General features: G+C 32.9%; 2 protein-coding genes across 2 annotated transcripts; one reads left to right on the forward strand and one right to left on the reverse strand.

Moving 5' to 3' along the window:
- Positions 1–9499: 9499 nt before the first annotated feature.
- Positions 9500–16901, reverse strand: LOC105341412 (40S ribosomal protein S10-like). The gene is given in 6 exon segments (NM_001305369.2): positions 9500–9593; positions 11387–11442; positions 11796–11858; positions 14316–14490; positions 14824–14965; positions 16869–16901. Coding segments are annotated over 5 exon segments (486 nt in total). The 5' UTR covers position 14965; positions 16869–16901; the 3' UTR covers positions 9500–9542.
- A 221-nt stretch (positions 16902–17122) lies between these two features.
- Positions 17123–23760, forward strand: LOC105341413 (ER degradation-enhancing alpha-mannosidase-like protein 2). The gene is made up of 10 exons (XM_011447949.4): positions 17123–17238; positions 17547–17657; positions 18719–18864; positions 19228–19353; positions 19891–20102; positions 20431–20572; positions 20731–20855; positions 21176–21320; positions 21707–21828; positions 22446–23760. Exons 1-10 carry the CDS (start codon positions 17138–17140, stop codon positions 23739–23741), a joined length of 2526 nt encoding a protein of 841 aa, XP_011446251.3. The 5' UTR covers positions 17123–17137; the 3' UTR covers positions 23742–23760.
- The last annotated feature ends 718 nt before the right edge of the window (positions 23761–24478 follow it).

Consider the following 24478-nt stretch of genomic DNA (forward strand, 5'->3'; position numbering starts at 1 on the left):
AGATAATATTCTATATAGCTGAAACTGCTGCAATCTCTTATAATCTGAGTTCAAAATAGCTTAAAATAGCCATTTTTCAATCTTTTGCTTTTTGCCATTGCGCAGAACAATCATTTCATTTACGAAAAGATACAAATCCTAAGATAGACTGATGTTTCCATCACAAGTACCCGACGTAATTATATATTTTTCTCATAATCAAGGAATAAGAAATCATTCTTTGAGTGTTACATTGTATGAGATGATAATTTCGGTCGGTGCATGGTCAAATCCAATAAAGCCCAAAAGCCCTTTGGGCTTTATAATAGATTTGACCACGCTCCGACCAAAAGTATCACCCCGTTATATTCAAAGAATGATTCCTTGTTACATATATTCATATTATTTCTAATTTGAACACTTTAAAAACAACATTCAAAAACCACTTTCTTTTTTATTGTAGCACAGGCTATGTATTACTGCGCGGCGCAGCCAATGCCGTTTTTCGGTTATGTATAAGATACGCCCATTTTGTGTCACTCATCTTTTATGAAGTTATTACGCTATAGGCTTCAAAATTGATTCGTGCTGTTATCACAGACAAACTTAAGACAGTTGAAAATCTAAATATTAAAAATAAAAATACCCTATACCTAATAATACACGTGTACCATGGGTATATGGGTACTGTATTTATTTTTATTACGAGAAAAATTATAACGTCGGTGTCTGTGGTTGCCACTTAAGTTTTCTTATCCTTTAAGTGGAAGAAAAAATATTGAAAAAATTAATCTGGGACCGCGTATGTCCAGACTTCCGATCTTTGTCAAGCTTTGATTTTATCTTGATTTGTTTATAAACATCATACTTTCTTACGCCCAAAAAGGCACTGACCTCCCCGCTGTAAATTTAGTCTTTAAGTGCTAACTAGCTTTTTGCCATCAAAACTAAGTATACACATGACTTGTCCAGAGAGGCAAGTGTGGGGGGGGGGGGGGGGGGGCGCTTCATAATAATAAAAAAGTCCCGTTAATTTCCACCCATTTAGTAAAAACTTTCATTTAGCAGCCGGTGGATTGTTTTCAGTTTATAACCGGTGCTAACAATCCAATATTTAAAAAAGCAACCGTAACTTTTAAAATTCATGTGTATTCCATATATTTCTTTTAAAATATACTTTCATGTTCATGCTGTCTTCCTTGATGAATCAGAATAGATTTACACATATTTTTACTAGTCACAACCACACGATCTGCTTTCTAAATGAAAATATAATCATCAAACCTTGTTTGGTGTGCCACTTGATTCGTCACCCACGTACATTAGAAATATCTCTATATTTGGTTATCAGCCCATTTAGAAAATTACATTTATTATCAATTACAATAATTCCTTACATGTTCCGTGCACATGGATTGTATTAAAATTTACTTGATTTTAGGACATTTTTCGTTGATTTTGTGGCGTGACCCATGAAATTCATATCAACTAGCGACCGTTCAATTTACGAATAGAAACACCGAACACCGTTTTTTTTTTTTACCGATAGCAGCCGTTTAGGTACAGTATCGTGTTTTATGTAGTTTAATATTAGAATCAAATAATAGATTTTTTTATATGAATAAAATTAGATAAACCTTTACATAAGCATTAAGAAAACTATTCATAGGAAATAAGAAGCTAAAGCACCATTTTCGATTTTATTTTGCCGACTTTAAAGTTCGAACTGGAATTCGTTAATTATCTTTTTTTCTAAAGTAAATACAAATTAAACCATGGGAAATCTTCGGAACCTTTCATCTGATTTTTAAATGGCATTATATGTCATTAATGTAGAGGACGAACATTGATACTGAACACGAGGAATATTGTTTAAATATAAGTGGTGATATAAAAGTTAAAATCGAAGAAAACGTAATATAAAGCGAAAGTTCGTACTATCAATTAATTATCAACCTATTTCAAATCAAATTGTTATATTTTAAGTAAAAATAATCATTGTTTCGAAAGACAACATATAATATAGAGAGGTAGGTAACATAAAGTGCTTTACTTTTGGATTAACCCTCAATCTAATTAACATATAATTTAACCCCCCCCCCCCCTGTATAACCGCTCCCCTACTATACAAAAAATATTTGTTTTAATAACGTAGAGGAGCGGTTTTACAATTATAATTTGAAATAAGTTGAATGAACCTTGCAGTTTATTGTTTTTCAAAATAACTTTTACATTTATTTAGCAGCTGCATATTTCATATTTATATAGTCATAAACGATTTTCATTTTGGATTGGTTTATTGAACCTATGTAAACACGAGCCTTGTTTACATGACACAGATTTGTGAGCTTTGTATCTTGCTTAAAACTTTAAGACTGACTCTCAAATTTCATTTGATCATTAGAATTGCATTTCTAAAGCATTGTAAATAATAAAAATAGAATTTGAGGAAAATCGTGACCATGCCCCTGTAAGCTGGGGAGGGGGAGAGGAGAGGGTTATCCAAGTACCTGTGGCTCTAAATAAATGCCTCACATATCTGTCATGTTCGTTTTGACCGGTTTACACTGAACAAAAAATGAAGACAATTTCGAGTCCTTTCTGGTACGATACTCTTTTAAATTGTGTAGACTTTAATAATATTTTTATGTAATATTATGAATCTTTTATATTAATAAAATCAACGTTCAAAATCAAAACAGTTGTGATTATTTTTAAAAAAAAAAAGAGTAAAATGAATGATCTTTTTAAGTAAAATTACTCTTTTCTGTAAATGAAGGACTCGAGCATTCTAGTTTGTGTTCAATTCCATTAGTAAAGATAACGGATCCTTCCTCTGTTTAAAGACCAGTCAAGATTGATTTTATCAATATTTTACTTAAATTAAAAAAAATATTCCAAAAGAATTTACGATCTCTTCATGTTTCAAACCTAAGGTAGGAACACCTGATCCTCTTTTTTAATACATGTAGTTAAGTTCAGTTTCAGTAAAGTCATTCGTCAGTGGCTCTTTGCATAAAGACATAGGCTTAGATATGATAATTTTACTTGTAAAAATATATATATTTTAACTCGCAGAGAAAGTATATGTATTTTCACTTCATTCAGCAAATCAATATTTCATCATACCTTACGAACAATAAAAACCGCAATTAATGATTACAATTAGTTATCATTTGAAGACAGATGGATGTTGTTATAAATCATGGGTAACCAAGCTTCAATATTATATACATGTTTATGTATCTCTCGGTTTGAAACAAGATTTAGTGCCTGCATGTGAGTGGGCAAGTGTGTTGTTGTGAGAATATGTGTACGGCCATATTTTTATTAGTTGATTTTCAAGACTTTTGCCTTAAAAAAATGGATCGGCGAGTCGAAATAAAAAAGGTCACAAAAAATTATCCCAATAACATTGGATCGGTAGGTCAAAATAAAAAAAAAAGATACTAAGGGACCACATCGCACTTCGGAGCAACAATAGCTATATATACGATAGATAATTAAATCAGCATTACAGTATCAAATTCAAAATATCTTGACGATTGAGTAAATCTTGCACAATGGTTAAAAGATCTTCCGATATTAATCCACATATTTCTATGATAAATAACAATTTTTAGGCTGAGTGCTTTTCCAGAAGACTTCAAAGACTTTCCCTTATATCTCCCGAAGTCAAATTCGACCCTCTCCCCTAACCGTGGCTAATCCGTACCCCTGGGTATAAAAATGTTAACAAATTAAAATCTACACTATAAGAGGATGGTTTCCCACAAGTTACAGTTTTCTGGCCAGTATGGGTTTAAGAGGAAGATTTTTAAAGAATTTTCTCTGAATCATCGTTTGTAGAAATTTGATCCCCATTGTGGCCCAACCCTTCCCCTTGGAATCATGATATGAACAAACTTGAATCTAAATCACCCCCATGATGCTTCCACAAAAGTAAAAGCTTTTCTCACCAATTGGTTTTTGAGAAGATTCTAAAGGAACGTCTGTACGTATGTAATCCTATGTAAAAATGCATACCCGCTTTGTGGCTAAAACCTACCCCCAGTGACCACAATTTCATTGAATTTGAGTCTACACTACCCGAGGATGCTTCCACACAATTTACAGCTTTTCTGACCAAATGGTGTTTGAGAAGACGATTTTTAAAGGCTTTTTCTTTATAATCCCATGTTAAACTGTATCCCTCATTGTGGCCCCATTCTACCCCTGGGGACCATGTTTTGAACAAACTTGAATCTACACTACCCGAGGATGCGCCTACACAAGTTGAGCTTTTCTGGCCGAAATATTTTTGAATTTTAATTTTTAAAGATTTTTATATATATATATTCCTATGTAAATTTCATCCTCCAATTATGGCCTCACCCTACCCTCGGGGACAATGGTTTGAACAAACTGGTATATACAATACCTGAGGAAGCTTCCACGCAAGTTTGAGCTTTTCTGACTAAATGGATTTTGAGAAGAAGATTTGTCAAAGATTTTCTCTATGTAATGCTAAGTATAACTTCATCCCCCATTTTGGCCCCTTAACCCTACCCCTGGGGACCATGGTTTGAACAAACTTAAATCATTATTCTACACTGCCGGAGGAAGCTTCGACACAGGTTTGAGCTTTTCTAAATAATCTCCCTTTAAAGAGAACATGGCCCTTCAATTAAACAAAATTGAATCTCCTTCACCATGTTCACCCAATAATGCTTTTTGCCACGTTTGGTTGAAATCGGCCAAGTAGTCCTGAAGAAGAAAATAAAAATGTGAAAAGTTTACAACGCCGACAACAGACATCAGACAAATCCTGATCAGAAAAGCTCAGGATATCAGCCATTGATTTCCCATCTGTAGTGATCTTGCTTCCTAGGTTCACAAAAGCTGTGACCTCTTCAATATTTGTATCGCCTATAGTGACATGTTCTCTAGACCTTGTGTTGACCTTCATTACATTGGTTTTTGTTTGATCAATTTTCATCAAATCTTTTCTGCTGTGTTTACACGCTATTTGTTTTTTTTTTCTTGCATGCCACGGTGTCTGTGCGATAGCAGTGCTATTGCAGTTCATCGGCAAAATTGACCAGCATTTCTGACATGGTCCAACTGATTTCCGTTCATTTTTATGGTTTCTTTTCCGATCCAGTCAATGTAGAATGTGAAGAGAATGTGAAGAGAAGAAAAGAGAACAGACATTCTTATTTCTTCAGTTTAAACACATATACAAGGTTTGTTCCACATGTAACTCTGGCATTTAAGTTTGTGTACTGCATGTTGATGTATGCTCTGGCATTTGTCTGAGAGTAAAAACATGATCAGCCCATGACCTTCCCTTCCTAAAACCGGTTTGCTCTTTTCGCACCAATGGATCTGTTGTTTCTGTAATTCCTTTCAGTATCACTCTGCTTAGGTCTCTGAGAGCAGCATTATGCTTCTTAAGTTGTTGCAGTTTGAGAGAGTCTCCTTTGTCGGTAGGCTAACTATAAGGCCTTGTTGTCAGAGAGTTGGTGCCTCGAGCTTTGCATTAATCTGATCGATGCCTCTGCTTTTCCATTTTTTTTTAGCTTTGCTATACTGAGCCATTTCAACCTCTTCTATACTTGGTGGATCGCTATTATTATCCAAAGTTTTCATAATCTGTGTTATTACTGCTTCGTTTACTGGATCTTCTATGTTAAACACCTCTTCGAAATAATCTTTCGAGCGTTTTATGATGTGTTCCTCTTTTGATAATACATTTATTGTTTTACCTTTTGCTGGTAAATCTGGTGATTGGAATTTACCTGATATGGTGCTTTTTATACAAGTTATAAGTTTTTGTGAAAACTGCGAATTTTGACCCGTAATGGGTAAAGACTCCAAGTCTATAATAACAAAGAATGAAAAACGTATCCTTTGAATTAAAGTCCTTTTAGGATGGAGTGTAGATCCGTTCATGCTAAAAAAAAAAAATGCATGCGCAATTTTGTACAATCAATGGTCAAGATTAAGCATAAAACGTCGCATGATTTAATTTGGAAACATTCACCTCTTGTTTTAACAGTATGAAGGTATGTTTTTGGCATGCATCGTATAATTTTAAGTATAAACAATGTAATCTAGCCAAAAATAGTAGTTTAGCAACATTTGAAAATAATTCTTTTTACAGCTCCAAGCGGGGGTATTGAACGCCTTATAAGCCTCTGTATTTTGACCATATATCCATGGAAGTATCGAGTTGTAAAATTACAAGGAAGGAGTCTTCTCGTTATCAGACATACTTCTTATGTTAAGAAATTCATGAAATTTTGACACAATAAAACAGATCATATAACCAAATGATTCTATCAGTTTATTCAAATTTGTCCATCTTGTTTTTGTATCAAGGTCAGGTCAATGTCACTATGAAATGTCTATTCTTCAATGAAATGATAGAATGTCTATTATATGTACTTCTAAATTGGAATTAATATTTAAACTAAAATTAATATTGTTTATCCCACATTTCCTTCAATTTTCTTAAAATTTGAAGATATTTTGATTATTTTTTATGCTTCCAATTTTAAAATATTTCTGATTTTTACACATAATAAAAACCTTATATAAAGATATAAATTGACAGAAAAACTAATATATTGACCTTATAATAAGGGAAAATCCGATTTTAGTGATTTTCCACGCAAATCTTTTTTAAGAACGAGTGATTAAAAAAGCTAATAAAAATGTAAATTGATAGGCAATCATATTTTAAAAACATTTTCAGAAACCCAAAGTACCTTATCATTAGTTCACATTAGTTAAAAAATCCAATATTGATGTTATTGTTTTAAAAATGCTGAATAGACTCGTGAATCTATGCAAAAAATTGTGATATTTTCCTACGCCAATGCTCCGTCAAAAATATAGTCCTTGTCAGATTCAAAACTTTGATTAGTATTTCTATGCCAAGTTGTATGATAGTAGAAATGAAAGAAAAATTTGATATTTCCTTCCATCTTGATTTAATGACCATTTAATCAAATTGACAAGTCGAAAACCAGAAAAGACTTCTTCTTTAAGGTACCCCACTCCTCAATGTTCTTGTTCCAGATTATCTTAGGAAGTATATCACTGAAATATGTAGACAAAACATACTAGTACTTAAAAAATACACAGATAATGTGGGGCCATGCAGTGTTCATTCCTTTGAGTTGTGGCCAATTTAATTTGACCTTTTTGCACCTAAAATGCAATTTCAGCCTGATTCGGATTTGTTGTCAGTATTTTTGATTAAGGTGGCTCTATACACCCCCAGTTTATTCAAATTTTCAATAGAAGACCACAAAACATATACTTATCATATATTAAAATGATGATAGGGATACTATAGGTATTTTTAAAGAATTTTTTAATGTTTTTTCGAGAGTTTGTAAAATAATTTTTTAAAACTTAACTATTAACAAATTGAGAGAAATTTTTTTGACAGATGATGGATATTTCCTTCGGACACCTTAAAAAAAATATAACACTTCTTAACATTCAAAAAACTTATTGCAATTCTTTTTAGTATTTCCCCAAAACGTAATTTTTCATATTTTCTTACTCTGTTGACAAATCATCTGAAAAAGCTGCTTGATGTTATAAGAAAATGTATTTCAATACATGTGACATTAAAAATTGAATGAAATAATTGCAAATAAACACAAAAAATATTTGAAATTTTATTTGGTGTGAAAGTTCCTCAGTTAAGAGTTATCCTTCTTAAGTCCCAAGGCCCAAACACCTTGGGGACTTTTCATTTTTGAGTTGAAGAAAATTTCCTAAATATCATGTTGGAATAATCAATACATACATATTTCATTATAGGCCTATGTAAGTGAATATATTCGCTTTAATGCAAAACTAAGTCAAATAAATAAACTAATAGGATTTATGTATCCCAACCTGAGAGAAATTCAAAGCCACCCTCGCATCCCCGTAAGGTGGTAAGGAACATCTGTCGATATTAATGTGGATTAAAGTATATCATAATTGAAATACTTTCACCGGTTTAGAATTTTCTTTCACAGTATTCAACCAAAAAATACGTTTTATAAAATGTTGGAAAGTAAAATTTTTTATTGTCCTCAGCGGGATTCGAACTCATGATCTCCAGATTTGTAGTGAACCCACTGATGTCAAATTTTTTATATGGCCTCAAAGGTAAAATTCTTGCAAAATTTGGTTTTAAAAAATTCAGACATTTTCTACATATTTGCAGGATTTAAGGAATAAGGAATAATTCTTCGAGTATTATGAGGTAATAATTTTGGTCGGGCGTGATCAAATCCAATAAAGCCCGAAGGGCTTTAGGATAGATTTAATCACGCCCCGACCGAAATTATCACTACATAATATTCAAAGAATTGTACTTTATTACTTATATTTATAACATTTTAAGCCATCGTCCGATTAGATATTTAAATATAAATAAACAAACCCCACTGGAGCCTTAATTTGGCGTATTTTGTTAAGGTTTATATATTGTACAAAATTCGATACGTAGTGTCATCACAGGCAGACACTGGAAAATGTAAATATTTCTGCTAAACGTCTATATCACTCTCGTAAGATTTAATTTTGTACATGTCACACAGTACCTATAGAATATGTTACAAACCTATCAAATTACTGCTTTTATATAGGAATAACGTGAATTCTATGGCGAATTGTACGCGAATAATTTTTGCGCATGTAACAATTCGTTGTTACCCGTTGCCAAGTGTGTTGCTAACGCTGAGGGTAATAAAACGGATAATCAACTTTGTCTAGACCAATCAGATTTCAGTATTTAACATGAAAGTATAATAATATATAAATAGTGCCTGTTTGGGAGGGTAACAGTTGAAATTGACACCCCGAGAAAACCATTGTCAACCGACGCGAAGCGGAGGTTGACAAGAGGTTGACAATGGTTTTCGAGGGGTGTCAATTTCAACTGTTATCATCCCAAACAGGCACTATTTATTTTGTTATACTGAATGTCTTAATTTTAAAGAAAATTTTACTGTTTTCATATAGGAATAACGTGAATTCTACGGCGAACTGACGCGCATAATTTTCGCGCATGTAACAATTTTTAATGTTACCCGTTGCTAAGTGCGTTGCTAACGCTGAGGGTAATAGAATAGATTATGAACTGTGTCTTAACCGATCAGATTTCAGTATTTAACATGAAAGTATAACAATACGAATTATTACATGCGCGAAAATTATTTGCGTACAGTTTGCCACAGAATTCAAGTTATTCCCATATAAAAGCAGTAAAGTTTTCTTTAAAATTAAGACATTCAGTATAATGAAATAGTGCCTGCTTGGGAGGGTAACGGGGTAACAGCTTCGCGTCTGTTGACAATGATTTTTTCTCGGGGTGTCAATTTCAACTGTTACACTCCCAAGCAGAAACTTTTTACTACTATGGTAGGCACTATAGCTCCCATGACGTCAATCTGAAGTTTTTCAAGACCAGGATCTACAGCCCTGCAGCTACATCAACTGATAACAAAACCAAACCAGAAGACAGACAGACTGTTGATGATTTATTGTCCCTATAAATATCACATGACTCCCTACTGTGGTGGGGGTGCAGATGATCCCCTGCCTCGACCAAATCCTCCTCTCTACAGAAAAAAAAAATCAATACATCTAAGATTTCAAATAGTTCAGGAAGTGGCAAAAGTCCAAAGAGTGTTAATGATTCAAAATGCCAAGTTCTATCATTTGTTTAATTTTTAACCGGGTTTTCCAACGGAAAAATCCGGTTATTAAAATGGTGAAAATGGCGGGCGGGCGGGCGGATGGGCGGGCGGGCGGGCGGGCGGGCGGGCGGCTGCCAAAAGGGTACCCTCATTGTACGGATAACTCCTCCTACAGTTTTCAAGATAGGAAGTTGTTCTTTTGCAGATCAATTGTACATATATCAGAGGTGTGCATATTGCTAGGATTTTGATTTCTGATAATTTATCGAAAAAATACCAGCTTTTGAACTTAGTCATTTTTTGGCAAAATATTGCATATAGGGTACCCTCATTGTACGGATAACTCCTCCTACAGTTCTCAAGATAGGAAATTGTTCTTTTGCAGATCAATTGTACATATATCAGAGGTGTGCATATTGCTAGGAGTTTGATTTCCGATAATTTATCGAAAAAATACCAGCTTTTGAACTTACTCATTTTTTGGCAAAATGTTGCATATAGGGTACCCTCATTGTACGGATAACTCCTCCTCCAGTTCTCAAGATAGGAAGTTGTTCTTTTGCAGATCAATTGTACATATATCAGAGGTGTGCATATTGCTAGGATTTTGATTTCTGATTATTAATCGAAAAAATACCAGCTTTTGAACTTAGTCATTTTTTGGCAAAATATTGCATATAGGGTACCCTCATTGTACGGATAACTCCTCCTACAGTTCTCAAGATAGGAAGTTGTTCTTTTGCAGATCAATTGTACATATATCAGAGGTGTGCATATTGCTAGGATTTTGATTTCCGATAATTTATCGAAAAAATACCAGCTTTTGAACTTAGTCATTTTTTGGCAAAATATTGCATATAGGGTACCCTCATTGTACGGATAACTCCTCCTACAGTTCTCAAGATAGGAAGTTGTTCTTTTGCAGATCAATTGTACATATATCAGAGGTGTGCATATTGCTAGGATTTTGATTTCCGATAATTTATCGAAAAAATACCAGCTTTTGAACTTAGTCATTTTTTGGCAAAATGTTGCATATAGGGTACCCTCATTGTACGGATAACTCCTCCTACAGTTCTCAAGATAGGTAGTTGTTCTTTTGCAGATCAATTGTACATATATCAGAGGTGTGCATATTGCTAGGATTTTGATTTCCGATAGTTTATCGAAAAAATACTAGCTTTTGAACTTAGTCATTTTTTGGCAAAATGTTGCATATACATTAAGGGTTGACATGGATTATGGATACAGTTTACATAAAAGAAAACCCGGTTTGCTGTCACATTGACAGCTTTTCACTTGTTCATTTCATATTCTAAAAATGACTACAATACCAATGAAGAACATATAATGAAAACCTTCTCATCCTTTCTTTAATACAAAAAGAACTGTAGTTGTTGACTCACTAACATGTTTGATAAAATCAATACTTATTGCTGTACTCAATTCAAAAACATTTATGATGTGAACAAATAATAATGTCGTATATATGTTAAATTATGTTTTATATTTGAAACATTTGCTAATCTCTTATAGTTAACTTTTTTACAACTTATCGTCTTTCCACAAAGTAATGGTAATGCATTACTTTACTTCAAGAAAATTAAGCAATAGATATGGTAATTTAATGTCAAAATCCAAGTCGTAATGGTAATGTAATGCATTACTTTACAATGTAATTCGCCCCAAGCCTGGATTAGGAATACAGTACTTACGAATTGGAAGGATGGGTCAGCACCAGCACCACTCTCGGTCTTCTTGTCTCCTCCGGCTAATAAAAATCAAACAACAAAATTTATGTATACAACCACTTAATCTGTCTTGTGATTAATATCAATTGTTAGGTCTGCTTCTTGTTAAGTAATTGCTATCTGAACTGAAGCTTCAACGATGCGATAGTGAAAAAGAAAGTATTGAGCATACTTCAATTTGTGGACAATGGTCGTTAATACAACCTTTTGTCATATTCTTTCATTTGATTTTGTAGATTGACTCCTTATTGATAAAACCAAAGTACATGTCATTGATGAATCTAATTAGAATATATTGGAAGTCCAAAGTATCAAAACATCAATTCTTGGTATCATATTCAGCTCTATCCCATATTCGTCCCAAGGTACTTACGTGCTGCTCTTCTGTATTCAGCCCTGTCTTGTGCCCCAGGGGCTCCACGGGGGCCTTCTGGACCTGTACAATATATAAAATAATACAGTCAAATTTAACACAGATATCTTATCTTCATTCATATAATTTCTAGTTTTGTCACTTTTAAAAACATTTTAAAGAGATCAATTTTATAAATTTTTCAATTTTTAATACATAATTAAACATTCATTTATTGCTAGCAGTGCAAGGTTTGATCCAAAGGTTATGTCGCAAAATACTTTACAATGATAACAGCATTTAATCATAGAAAATATCAGAATATGCACCATTGTAATTTTGACAAGGACACCGCTAAGCGGAGCATCCCCTCGCGACATGAGTTATTGTGTGGGGGATGCATTATTTAGGAATATATAGTTATGTAAATGTAAATGAGGAGACCACATTCTACTAACCCTCCATTACTTCAAAAACTACTTTTTCTTCACCTGTACTAGATCTAAATCCAAAAAATATCAGGTTGTTGATTTGAACTGCTTACTTTCCCTTTGGTTTCACAGAAGTGAAGCGGAAGTAGTTATTGTCAAGTCGTACATGAAATTTCTGTTTAAAAATCTTTTTTATCTTAACGATCGATATATTAAAAAGTACTAAACTAGTTGACTTAAAAATTAACAGGGTTTGTCCTTTTACCATTCCAAATAAGTGTACGAAGTTTGATAAATATCCATGCAAGGGTTTTCTTTTACACTTGCTTCCAAGCTGAAGACACACACTCACACATACACACGCACAGCATCAATGCTATACCCCCTTCGCAACAAGTTGGCGAGGGGATAATAATAAATTTGAATTGAAAAATTTCATAAATTCTGTTTTTTTACTCAGATAATACAGAAGACAAATTTATTATACTCTAGAAAGCATATAATTGAACATTTAATATCTTATAAAAATAGAATGCAGTGGGTTAAAATACAGCTGGTTAGATGGAAACTTAAAAGCTGCCATCTAAGGTTTTTATGAGCATTAGGGATGTGCTAAGGATTTGTTTCAAGTCTTTTTGAATGAAATGAAATGTGAATAAAACATCACGTTCGTTACTTCATAAAGCACAAATATTAGGCTTCAAAAATAAAATGTCAATTATCTATCGAAACTGTTACTCACATAACCTTTTTACCTTTTATCATCTCACCTCCTACATATTAAAATGATATCATCAAAAGAGACTATTGTTTTTTAGATCTTTCAATCTTTTATAAACAATTAGGCTGAGATTTTGTACCATGAATTTTAGCTGATGTATCGGCCATCACTCTCCTCAAATTTGAACCGAATATCGGACCCATTCCCAATGGCAAAAAGCCACAGATTTTCCCAATTTTAGGATAAAAATTCCCAATTGCATTACCGGTAATTATTAACAACTTGGGAGATTTGCAAGAGCTGTTTGCTTTTTGGTCAGTACATTTACTGTAATCGATTAAAGCTGGCTTAATTATATCTCTAATGATCACATAATTGGGAAGACACTGATAATTATTTTAATTAAAAGGTTTTCAACTTTTCACAAGTGGACTCAACCACTGTGGTGAATATACAGTCTTCCATTATACAGTACGGCATTACGAGTGATGCCTTTGAAAGTGCTCAGAAATTTATAAAAGATGGTTATAAATTATTGTGATGACTGCTAGTAGCATTGTTTGATATCTTGTAATTAGATAATAAGCCTTCAAAGTAGATGCTTTGATTATCATGAAATAATTTAGACATTGTAAACAGGTCTTCTGCATTACGGCTGAAATTGGGTCATAGGGTTTTACTAATACCCGGAAATACACAAGATGTCAGTAACATACACAGAATTTTGTTTCTGAAATATTGCAAATAATAAATCTATGAAATAAAGTATAAAAATTCCACATGACTAAATTTGGTTCCCTTTTCCAAATTTGATTTTAATCTTTTTTTTAATAATATTTCTAATTTTTTTTTTTATCTTTGTCTGTAGGTTAATACCTTGATTTAACCGTTAAAAAAAATGCAAATCAACATGTATCAATCATGTTAAAAAAATGTAGTCTTATTTTCCTGACCACTATAAAATTTCAAATAAAAAATCTAAATCAACATGTATAAATAATTTTTTTTTAAAAATTGGCCTCTTCATAATTCTAAAACTGTTGGTTAGTTCCTGAGAACATCATGTGAGCTAGCTGTAAAACTTTAATTAAGAAGTTAACAACAGATTGTACTAAATACTGAAGTCATTTAATGACATAGTAAAGTATCTTTACTTTTCCCAATTTGAGAAAAAATGGCGATAATTTTCCCAATGGAGAGGGACCCGGCCCTGTACCAAAAAGTGCTGGGACAGCCCTGTGTATAGTTCACTTGTACCCCAACATTTTCATGATTATCACATCAGTGACATACTACTTTCGGATCAAACCTCATGCACAATAATCAACTCAACATTTGATAACTGCATTAAAAAAACCTGGTGACTAAATAGAAATTGTTTCAAATTACCCTTGGGTCTGGGTCTAGCCGTCTCGGGCCTCGTCTGTCTCTTTAGTGTAGCAGGAACAATCTCTGCTGGCAGATGGAGATAATCGCGTAAATACTGGATGCCTTCATTTGTCAGGTACCAGTAATAATGACGCCATGAGAACTGTTCTCTTACATAGCCTTGTGACTTCAAAGACTGCAAAATTAATATTGGGAAATAACTAGAAAATAGTAACTTATTGACACAGAGCACTGGTTGAAAAGAATAACACCAGTGCTATCTCCAATTATAATGAATATACAATGTTTTTAGGCAATATATGTATGAGTTGAGATTATTTTCTTGATTTGAAATGTAATATTGAACAGACTCAAGTATTCAAAAAGCCTAAAGCGTTATGATCTAATTTTATTATATTTAATTATAATTATATTTACATCAATTTACATTTACATTAATTATATATATACATCCAAATATATATCTTAATACATGGTATAATGAATATTTAAGCAATAATACACCTACTGTTAATGCCTTAATAACATGAAGGTTAGGGACATCAATTTCTGGATGCTTTGGAGCTGAGAAGTCTTTCTTGGCTACCAAAACGCCTTCCTTGAACAAGTATTCAAATATTTGCACACGGTTTTTCTTGGGCATCAACATCCTGAAAAACATCGACTTTAATGCAGATTACAATGTATTACATTTTTTCATAATTTAATTTAATAAAAAAATTAGTATATATCGGTAGATCCAACTGATTAGTTTAAACATATTACAATATTGGTATTCACTACAGGCTTGGAATGCACAAACCGAACTCCTTAGAGTGACACTGTGACTCAAAAAAGATGTTTTTCTTTTTTTATTATGACAACAGAAATAAGAAACATTCGAAATTTCATCACGCGGAAGTTTTATGAGTCATCACCTCTCAGTTTATAACTTGTTAAAACTCATCCAGAAATTACATGTGTAAATCAACCAACTTGTCTTGGAATTTGGATATTGATTTGAGTGTCCCATGGTTAAGATTGGCGTTTAAAAATAGTTACAGTGGGACTGACACACCGAGAAAAGAATTATGAGGAGAAGTCATTTAATGACTGTAGTAAGGAATATGCATTTATAGAGTGCATCTTAATATTTACTTCTTGAAGACATTACATGTAGATTTCAGAGAGGCCATGGAATGGAAGGAAAACTCAATATTCATGTGTTGGCCCAATGCTTAATTCTATTTTTCTCTTTTTAATTTGATCTATTCAATTTTGAACATGATTTTTCAAAACTTCATCTTTTCATATGAATTATGATATATAAAATATGTGGTAATTTGTGTGAAAAATTTGATGTTTGGTAATTAATCATTGGTTTGTGCGTCACCATGTCTCTTTAACCCTTATGATTACACTACCCTGTGATGATTTGCAAGATACGTTTGGGTGTATACATTAGTATATAGTATGGGTCTATTGTAGCATTGTAGTATAGCGCAGTGTAGACAGACCAGCTGTTACTCGATTTTGAACAAAAAGATTAAACTTTGCATGTAAAATTCTAAATACCATGGGATGTATATATACCATATAAAGCACCCAAAAGGATTTGCCATCAAGTTATACCTATAGTATATCCCAAGATATTCATGCAACACATTTGGATGGTTTTTAAAAAAATACACATACATGTACCTGCGAATGAAGTGCAATTGAAATTGATGGAAGAAATATTTTCTAGATAACTTCATTCACACATTATCATTTCTCACTCATAAATATTCACAGAAATGAAAACACATTAATTCTTACAGAGATTTATAATATAAAGATATGTTTACATCTTTTCCCCATTCGGAAATCACTTGGAATACATCGCACATTGAAACCCGATTAGCTAGAGGGGGCATTTCATTGAAATCTTGGAAAATATTCATACTTTTGAATGAACATTGTCTGAACTCTGGGGTATTTATAAATACCGATTCATTTAGCAAAATGTGAATTGAGGATATCTTGGGACAGAGTATAATTATATTTTTCATCTTTTCAGTGATTGATATAATAAAGTGCATATCTATGAACAATTCTTTAAGGTGTGACATATTACAACTTTTAATACCCAACGTTATGGATTCAATTGTTTAATAACTATTGTGTAACAACTTAATTTGTAGACAAACTCTAATCGTTAGAGATGAAAAATAAATTCAGTCATATCCACTTATCTTCCAAGTTCCATAAAAACTACCTGATTCTTAATTTTTTTGCTTACTACCATTAACCAATTCTGGTATTTGCACAATTATAACTATAAAATACATTATTTATTCATTTATTTTATTTGGAATTACTCAAAAACCTCGTGAAATAGTAAACTGAAAATGGGTTTACAGCAGAGATGGTGTAAACAAATGCGTTGTATAAGTTTAATACTACGAACGGAATCAATAGTAGCCTTTCAGAAGTAAAGGATAATGTTTTTTATTTGCATTCTCAGTTAAAACAAGTAGATACATTGTGTATAAAAGCCGATATCGTTAGATTCAGATATGTCAAGACACTCACTTGCCAATTCAATATGGCCTAAAACCGGAAAAGGAAGTCTACATTGGAAGGTGTCTAAATAACGCAAATCCTGTTCTTTCTATATTCACTTTATTTATAAATCAATGCTTTTTAAATGCCCAGAAGTTGAATGAATTATTTTTATTAAAATTCAATTTTAAACATGAATTAATCATTTTGTATATATTCTTCGATAGATTAAAATAAAATAAAAAAAACAATATTTTGTATTTTACGTTCATTAGTTTCATAATAAATCAGGGGCGACAATGAGGGAACGTGTCATCTGTGTATTTATTCTCTTTAATATAAACACTTTAACAGTCTGTTCACAGAGAAAAATTACAGAAGATGACATAAAATTATACAGGTAACATATTGTTAACTAATTAATTTCATGACAATCGTCGTTCAACTTTCAGTAATGTTAGAAATGGAAAATCGTCTGCTGATGGATAGAGGAAATTCGAAACAAAAACTTCACTGTCTTCTTCCTGGGCATTGGCTATTTGGCTAACATTCTAATTAATTGATTTCAATGTTTTATGAAGATATTTTAACTGTTTCAATTGATAGAGAGGGTTTATTTAAACATGAATGCTATGATAAGTATAATAATGATACTTGCATATGTTGCATCTGCCATCAATATGATTGTAATTTTTTCTTAATTTGCAGAGAGAAAGTAGTGTCTATGTTTCATCATGCTTATGACGGATACATAAAATATGCTTATCCATATGATGAGTTGCGTCCTCTCACATGTGATGGCCATGACACTTGGGGGAGGTAAGGATGTATTTTTTTTTTTGCCATAGGCAAATAGAAGGATTAACATAATATGTTAGCTGCTGAATTACTGTATAGCTACGTATATAATCTTTACACAGTCATCAAGTTCAGAAAGTGATATGTGTTAAATTCATGTGCAGAAAAATGGCCACCATTTTCTACCAGCAAACAAATAAATTTAAGAATTTTAGTTTAGAGGCATGAAAGAGGCATGAAAGAGGCATGCAGTCTGATTAAAACCACCCTGTTTTCTTACACTCATCATTGTAAAAGAGGAGGGTAGTTTTAATCAGATTAGATCATCATAATGATTGCTGCACTGGCAGTGAAGTCAGCTCTACTGGTAAGGTGTGTGTGAATAGAAAATTATAAGTCTATCACACTATGACCAGCTGCACATTGATCCAATGGAATTTTTCAGTCAGAGTTTCTGTGAATGTTCAGTTGTATTCAAGAAAAGTAATTCGAAGTTTTTTGACTGTATTGTAAAAATTGTTTCTTAACTGCTAAAAGAGAACCTTCTTTTTTTTTTTTTTAATTATCTTTAGCTGAAAATTTCTCTCTGTTTAGTTCAAACTAACTTAATATTAGTATTTCATAGGAAGGACAAAGTTATTTTTCAGGAATATGGTTATAATATTACTTTGAATCACAAATTCACAATGCTCTTAGTTGAGACATATTACAATGAGTAGATGTAGAAAATATTTATCCTTATACATACTTGTGTAAAGCAGTTTTGTGATAAGTATTTAATTATAATCTGTACATTATTATTAGCATGAATATAATTATTATACATGTATTGTTTGTTTAATTCAAATTTTTTTTTTCAAATGAAAACCCAGAAAGCTGGATACCAATACAGAATGATAGATACATGTACATTTACAAGAAAAGAATAAAAACCAGTTTCCTTTTTTAGAGAATAGACATACATGTTTTAGTTATACACCGTGTCTTTAATGTAGCAGGAATCACTTGAAAATGAACATTCTTGTAGTGTAATCAATGTAATTATTCCATTTGAATTTTTTTCTTTTTTTCTTTTTACACAGCTATTCACTAACCCTGATAGATGCATTAGACACATTAGCTATAATGGGGAACTACACAGAATTCCGACGAGTGGCTGAATTGGTCATCGATAAAATGAATTTTGATCTTGACATAAATGCATCAGTTTTTGAAACCAATATCAGAAGTAAGTACAGCTTATACATAAGCTATAGAGTACAGTTTGGAATAAAAATTGGAAGTTCTTAAGTACATGCATGGATTAGTATTAAATGATATTTATATTTTCTAGGTACCGGTTCCTTTTATTTTCAAAGTGTTTTGTTTATGTAATAAACATTGCAATACATTTTTTTAAGGATATTTAATACCGATACTTTGTTTAACAGCTTTATGAAATACATCCTTACTAAATGGTCTATTGTCTCACTCATTCAGTTGCCTAGTCAAATTTACCAAGAAATAAAATGATTTATAAAAAATGCATGCATTTATTTTGTATGTTCGTTGTGTCTCTTAACATTAAGTATTCAGGTGCCTTCTCCTACAGTTTTAGGGGGTCTGTTATCTGCCCATCTGTTCACAAAGAGGGCGGGCATGGAGGTAGAGCCAGGCTGGCCCTGTACCGGTCCACTATTACAGCTTGCCGAGGACGTGGCCAGGCGGCTACTTCCAGGTACTGTTGATTGACACAAGTGAAGTATAAAGAATATTTGCTCAAAAGGCCAAAAAATTTTGATGATGAGAGTCTCAGTCATTGTGGCGTGGTCTCAAATGCTACTGAATTGATTAATGCAATTGACAATGTGAAGGGAAATAACTTTAGTTATTTTTTATTAGTAATAAAATAATAATCAAATTGTCATGCTTCGCTATTTAAATAAATCTTGCAAATGAAAATAAAATACCTGCCTGCTGCATTACATTGTTACAATTTTGACGGAAAACTAAGGGTTGTTTCATTTTTGCCACAGAAATTTATTATTTACATTAGTGATATGGTTAGTGGAATGTTATCAGAGGAGAGTTTACAAAAGTACATACATGCTTGTACAATTGTTGGAATTAGAGCTAAAATTTTAACATGTTGCAGTATATTTGATACCATATATATTTTAGAAAATTGAAAGTTTCTTGTTGTAATGAAAAGTTCTGTATATTAGATATTTTTGAGTTGGATTAATTAAAACATAACATTGACTATTCCCACCAGCATTTGACACACCAACGGGCATGCCTTATGGTACAGTTAATCTTCGACATGGCGTACCCAAGGGAGAGACAACTGTTACATGTACAGCAGGAGTGGGTACCTTTCTGATTGAGTTTGGGACGTTAAGTCGATTAATTGGAGACCCTGTGTTTGAAAAAGTGGCAGTAAGAGCATTGCGAGCTCTGTGGAATGCAAAATCTTCTCTAGACTTGGTACGTGAATACATTAACTCAGTGGCTGAACTGTCGAGAAGCAATGCTCCTGTTTTCTATACATAATCAGTTTTCTTTCATCTGACTATTCTCTCTCATTTTACACCATTTAAATAGTAAAAAAAAAATATAATCTCGAGCTTTGATGTACTGATATTCATGGATATTGGTTATATCAAAGTGATTTGAAAGACCCAATCACTATTTGTAGTTGTAACCATAGTATTATATTGTTGTTCAACCATAGTATCTCGAGTCTTCAGATATCGTGAAGACTTTTTTTGGATATTGAGCTTTGACTGTGATTTGATTACTGTTTGATTGACAGGTTGGCAATCATATTGACGTAGCAACAGGTAAATGGACAGCCCTGGACTCTGGAATTGGAGGTGGAATTGATTCCTACTTCGAGTACCTTGTGAAGGGAGCCATTATGTTTGATATCCCAGAGCTACTGGAACATTTCAGAGGTAAAATTCCAGAATTCTTTTTAAAGGATCATGAATACTCTTTTCATCTTTTCACTACCGGTACACAAGACTTTGTACTTATTTATGGTGAAAAGAAATATTTCCTCATAGAAAAGGCTACCTGGGTCATCTTTATGTACTTTTTTGTATTGGAATAGTTTATGAAAAAGCCATTGTGAAGCATGTGAAGAGAGAAGACTGGTATATGTGGGCACACATGTCCAAAGGAGGGATAACTCTTCCAATGTTTACCTCATTAGATGCATATTGGCCAGGAATTCAGGTAATTCACTACTCTAGATAACAACTACATGTATGTGAAAAATAATTTATATAAAAATCTAAGATTTTATCGATATTTTTTTTATGATCCGATTGAGACTTGTGGTTTCAGATGTATATACTTTTTCCTTGCTTGTTTAAACAGAATTGTCTTTTGACAATTTAATACTAGTAATTTCAATCATTTGTTATTACAAGTAGCTTCTATTCAACTGAATCCTAATATTTCTTATTTCCTGCTGAACTACAGGAGTTAGGCTAGCAAAATATTAAAAAAAAAGAAAAGAAAAACTCAGCATACTAATTGTCTTTATTTTTCAGAGTTTATTAGGTGATGTAGATAGTGCTATGAAGACTATCCACAACTTCCATCAAGTCTGGAGACAGTTTGGTTTTTTACCTGAATACTACAACATCCCTAAGAGTGAGGCCCACACAGGGAGGGAGGGGTATCCACTTAGGCCAGGTATTTCATTGATTTTGTTTTCAAATGTTTTAAACACACATACAGAAAAAAAAATTTCTTTTAATTTTTTTTTTCTTTTAAATCTTACACTGAGAGTACTGACTTTTGTACAGGGACCTAATCATTTTTAACTTAATTTCATAAAATTTTTAAAATCACACGAGTAATTGGTAAACCAAAACTAAAAGTAATACATGTATCTAAAATATGATTATGTATTTTATAATTCGAGAAAATTATGTGGAAGAAAAGTGATTGTACCTATGTGTACATGTAGCTGCATGTAGTAAATGTACGGGGTAATTACCTTACCAATCTTAAAGGAGTAGTTGTATAACTGAGTGACCATTACGTGCCATTCTTTACACAGCTTATATTATTTTTAGAACTGATAGAAAGTGCTGTATATCTCTACCAAGCCACCAAAGATCCCTTCTTACTTGAGATAGGGATTGACATGTTGGAAGCAATTGAACACAGCACAAAGACAAAATGTGGATATGCAACTGTGAGTATATTACCGGTAGTTTTCCTCACAAAAAAATCTTGTTTATTGTTAGTACATGTACTGCCTCATGATTTGTCCTATTAATTAAAAAAAGATCAGTTTGAATGCAAGTATGTTCCCAAATTATTTTTAACAACATTGTACATGTATGAAAAAAATATGTAGTTTATATGTAAAGAGAGCAAGTTATGAATAAACGTTTATGTTTTTCCATGTCAGAAGAATAGAAAAAGGATAAAAAAAAATGTTAATTTTTTTCTGAAGACCAGAGTGAAAGTATGATTAAGTGCATACTGTAGAATCATTTTATTTCCTGGGGGCCATTTTTCGTGAATTGTGGGATTTTTGGTTATTCATGGGGATGTAATTTTGTGGATGCCTTGGTCTTTAGTTTCAGTAGAAATACTAAATCTTTATAATTAGTTTTCGTCGAGGATGTAAATTAATGGGTAAGAGCTACCTACGAATACGACGAAAATTGAGCCACCTTGAATTCTAATGATTCCACAGTATATTGTAGACTGGCATGTTTAGAAGAAGTGAATGGTAATGATTACATTCTGTTTATTAACTATTATATAACTATCTATAACAGTGCCCCTTGTTCACAAATTTAGGTTAAAAATGTAAACATACACCAGCTAGACAACAGAATGGAGAGTTTTTTCCTAGCAGAGACAACAAAATACCTGTATTTGTTGTTTGATCCTGACAACTTTATTCACAACAATGGCAGCAGAGGAACAGTTATTCAGACACCAAATGGAGAATGTGTGATAGACGCAGGTGGATATTTTTTCACCTCAGAAGCTCACCCTATTGATGCAGCCTCAGTTTATTGCTGTAGTACCCAGAAGAAACAAGACGATGCAGTGCTGCAGAAAATGCATGATAACCTGAACCTGCTCTCGCTGTTCAACATTGAAGATGAGGAAACAAGGTTCCGAGGACAAAAACTGAAATCCTTTACACAAGATTTACATGGTGACAAACTTGGAGAATTAAGTTATGAATTGCCCTCTGATGGCTTGTCTTCAGAAAATGGATTTCAGAACTCTGTGATTGAAATATTGTCTAATTACCTGAAAACATCAGATAATGCGGATAACACTTTATTGAAGTTGGGGGCTAGTTTAGAGTTGCTCAAAACACAAATTTCCAAATTAGAATCAACAAAATCCAAGGACACAGAAAACTTTATGAGTGATGTGGAAGTGGAAGTGGATTTGAGAAAAACCACAAATGGTGAGAATGTTGAAGGAAGCGTGGGATTAAAAGATTCCATGAAAAGTGAGTCAGTATCAAACACAGAGCAGCAGAAAGGGGATAGACAATTTAAACCAGAGCCACCTATCCCCACATCAAAAGTGGTGCCGGATAAAGCAGAAGCACCGCCCAGTGGACTTAAAGAAGAGATTGTGAAGGGATTGGGGGATGGAACTGATTTATCCACAGATGGTGATTCATTGGAGAAAGACAAAACTGTTGAACATCATGAAATCATTACAAATGACAGCAAAAGAATTCAAAGTGAAAGTGAAAACAGGAATATGCAACAAGCAGAACCCCCTAAGACTGTTGTTCTGAGTGTAAAAACTGATAGTACTGGACAAGCCAGTGTGCAGACTAGTGACAAAGTGCAGTCTAATGCTAAGCATGTGCATCATATTAATAACTTCAAAACAGTAAAAAAGAATAATTTATTTAACTTAGAAAGTTTATATAATATATTAGGAACTGGACAGCAAAAGGAAACTGTTCCTAATCCAAATATTTACCATTTATATCAAACAATTAATCATTACCCATTACAATACTTACAGAAACCAGAATTAATGGTCTGTAAAGCTCAGCCATTCCATATGCGATTATCAGTTAGAGGTGAAATGTTTACTAACAAAGATACCAAATAAATCATTTATTTATTAGCTATATAGATTTTTAATTATTTTAAAATGAGGCATAAATGATAAGTTACATCACAAATTTTTATTAGGTCTGCAGGCGCTCTATAGTGATCAGTCTGTCCGTCCATCCATCCATTCATCTGTCTGTCCAAGTTTGCTTGCCTGGAGCATAGCTTCTCTCTCCTTGGTCCAATCGTGCTCATACCGCACCCACAGAGTGCCTTTGGGTTAAGTGTTTGCAGTGGCCTTGAACCATGTTTCTAGGTCTAAGGTTAAGGTCATAGTAGAATTATATATAAAATCCTCGTCCGGGAATATCTTTTCTCCATTTGATCCAATCTGTCTTATACTTCACTCACAGATTGTCAAAAAAATTCAGAAAAAAATCAAAGATTGTGCAGTGACCTTGAATGATGTTTGTAGGCGGTACCCTTTGTAGGTAAAGGGTCAAAGTCATATTGGACCACACAAAAATCCTTTTCTCAGAGCATTTATACTTTCCACTTAGCCCTATTTGGCTCATACTACATACAACAGAGCTTTATGAGTTAAGGGTGTGTAGTGACTTTGAACCAATTTTCAAGGTCAGCTGTGAAGGTTATAGCAAAAGTACACTCAGGTGATCTAATGCAATTGGTCTTCGTCCGTTGTTGTGCGTTAACAATTTTACATTTTTAACTTCTTTTGAAAACTACAAGGCCAATTGTTACCATTTTTGGTGTGAAGCATTTCTATGGGTAGAA

This window comes from Magallana gigas, chromosome 5, assembly GCF_963853765.1.
Source record: "Magallana gigas chromosome 5, xbMagGiga1.1, whole genome shotgun sequence".
NCBI classification, from domain to species: domain Eukaryota; kingdom Metazoa; phylum Mollusca; class Bivalvia; order Ostreida; family Ostreidae; genus Magallana; species Magallana gigas.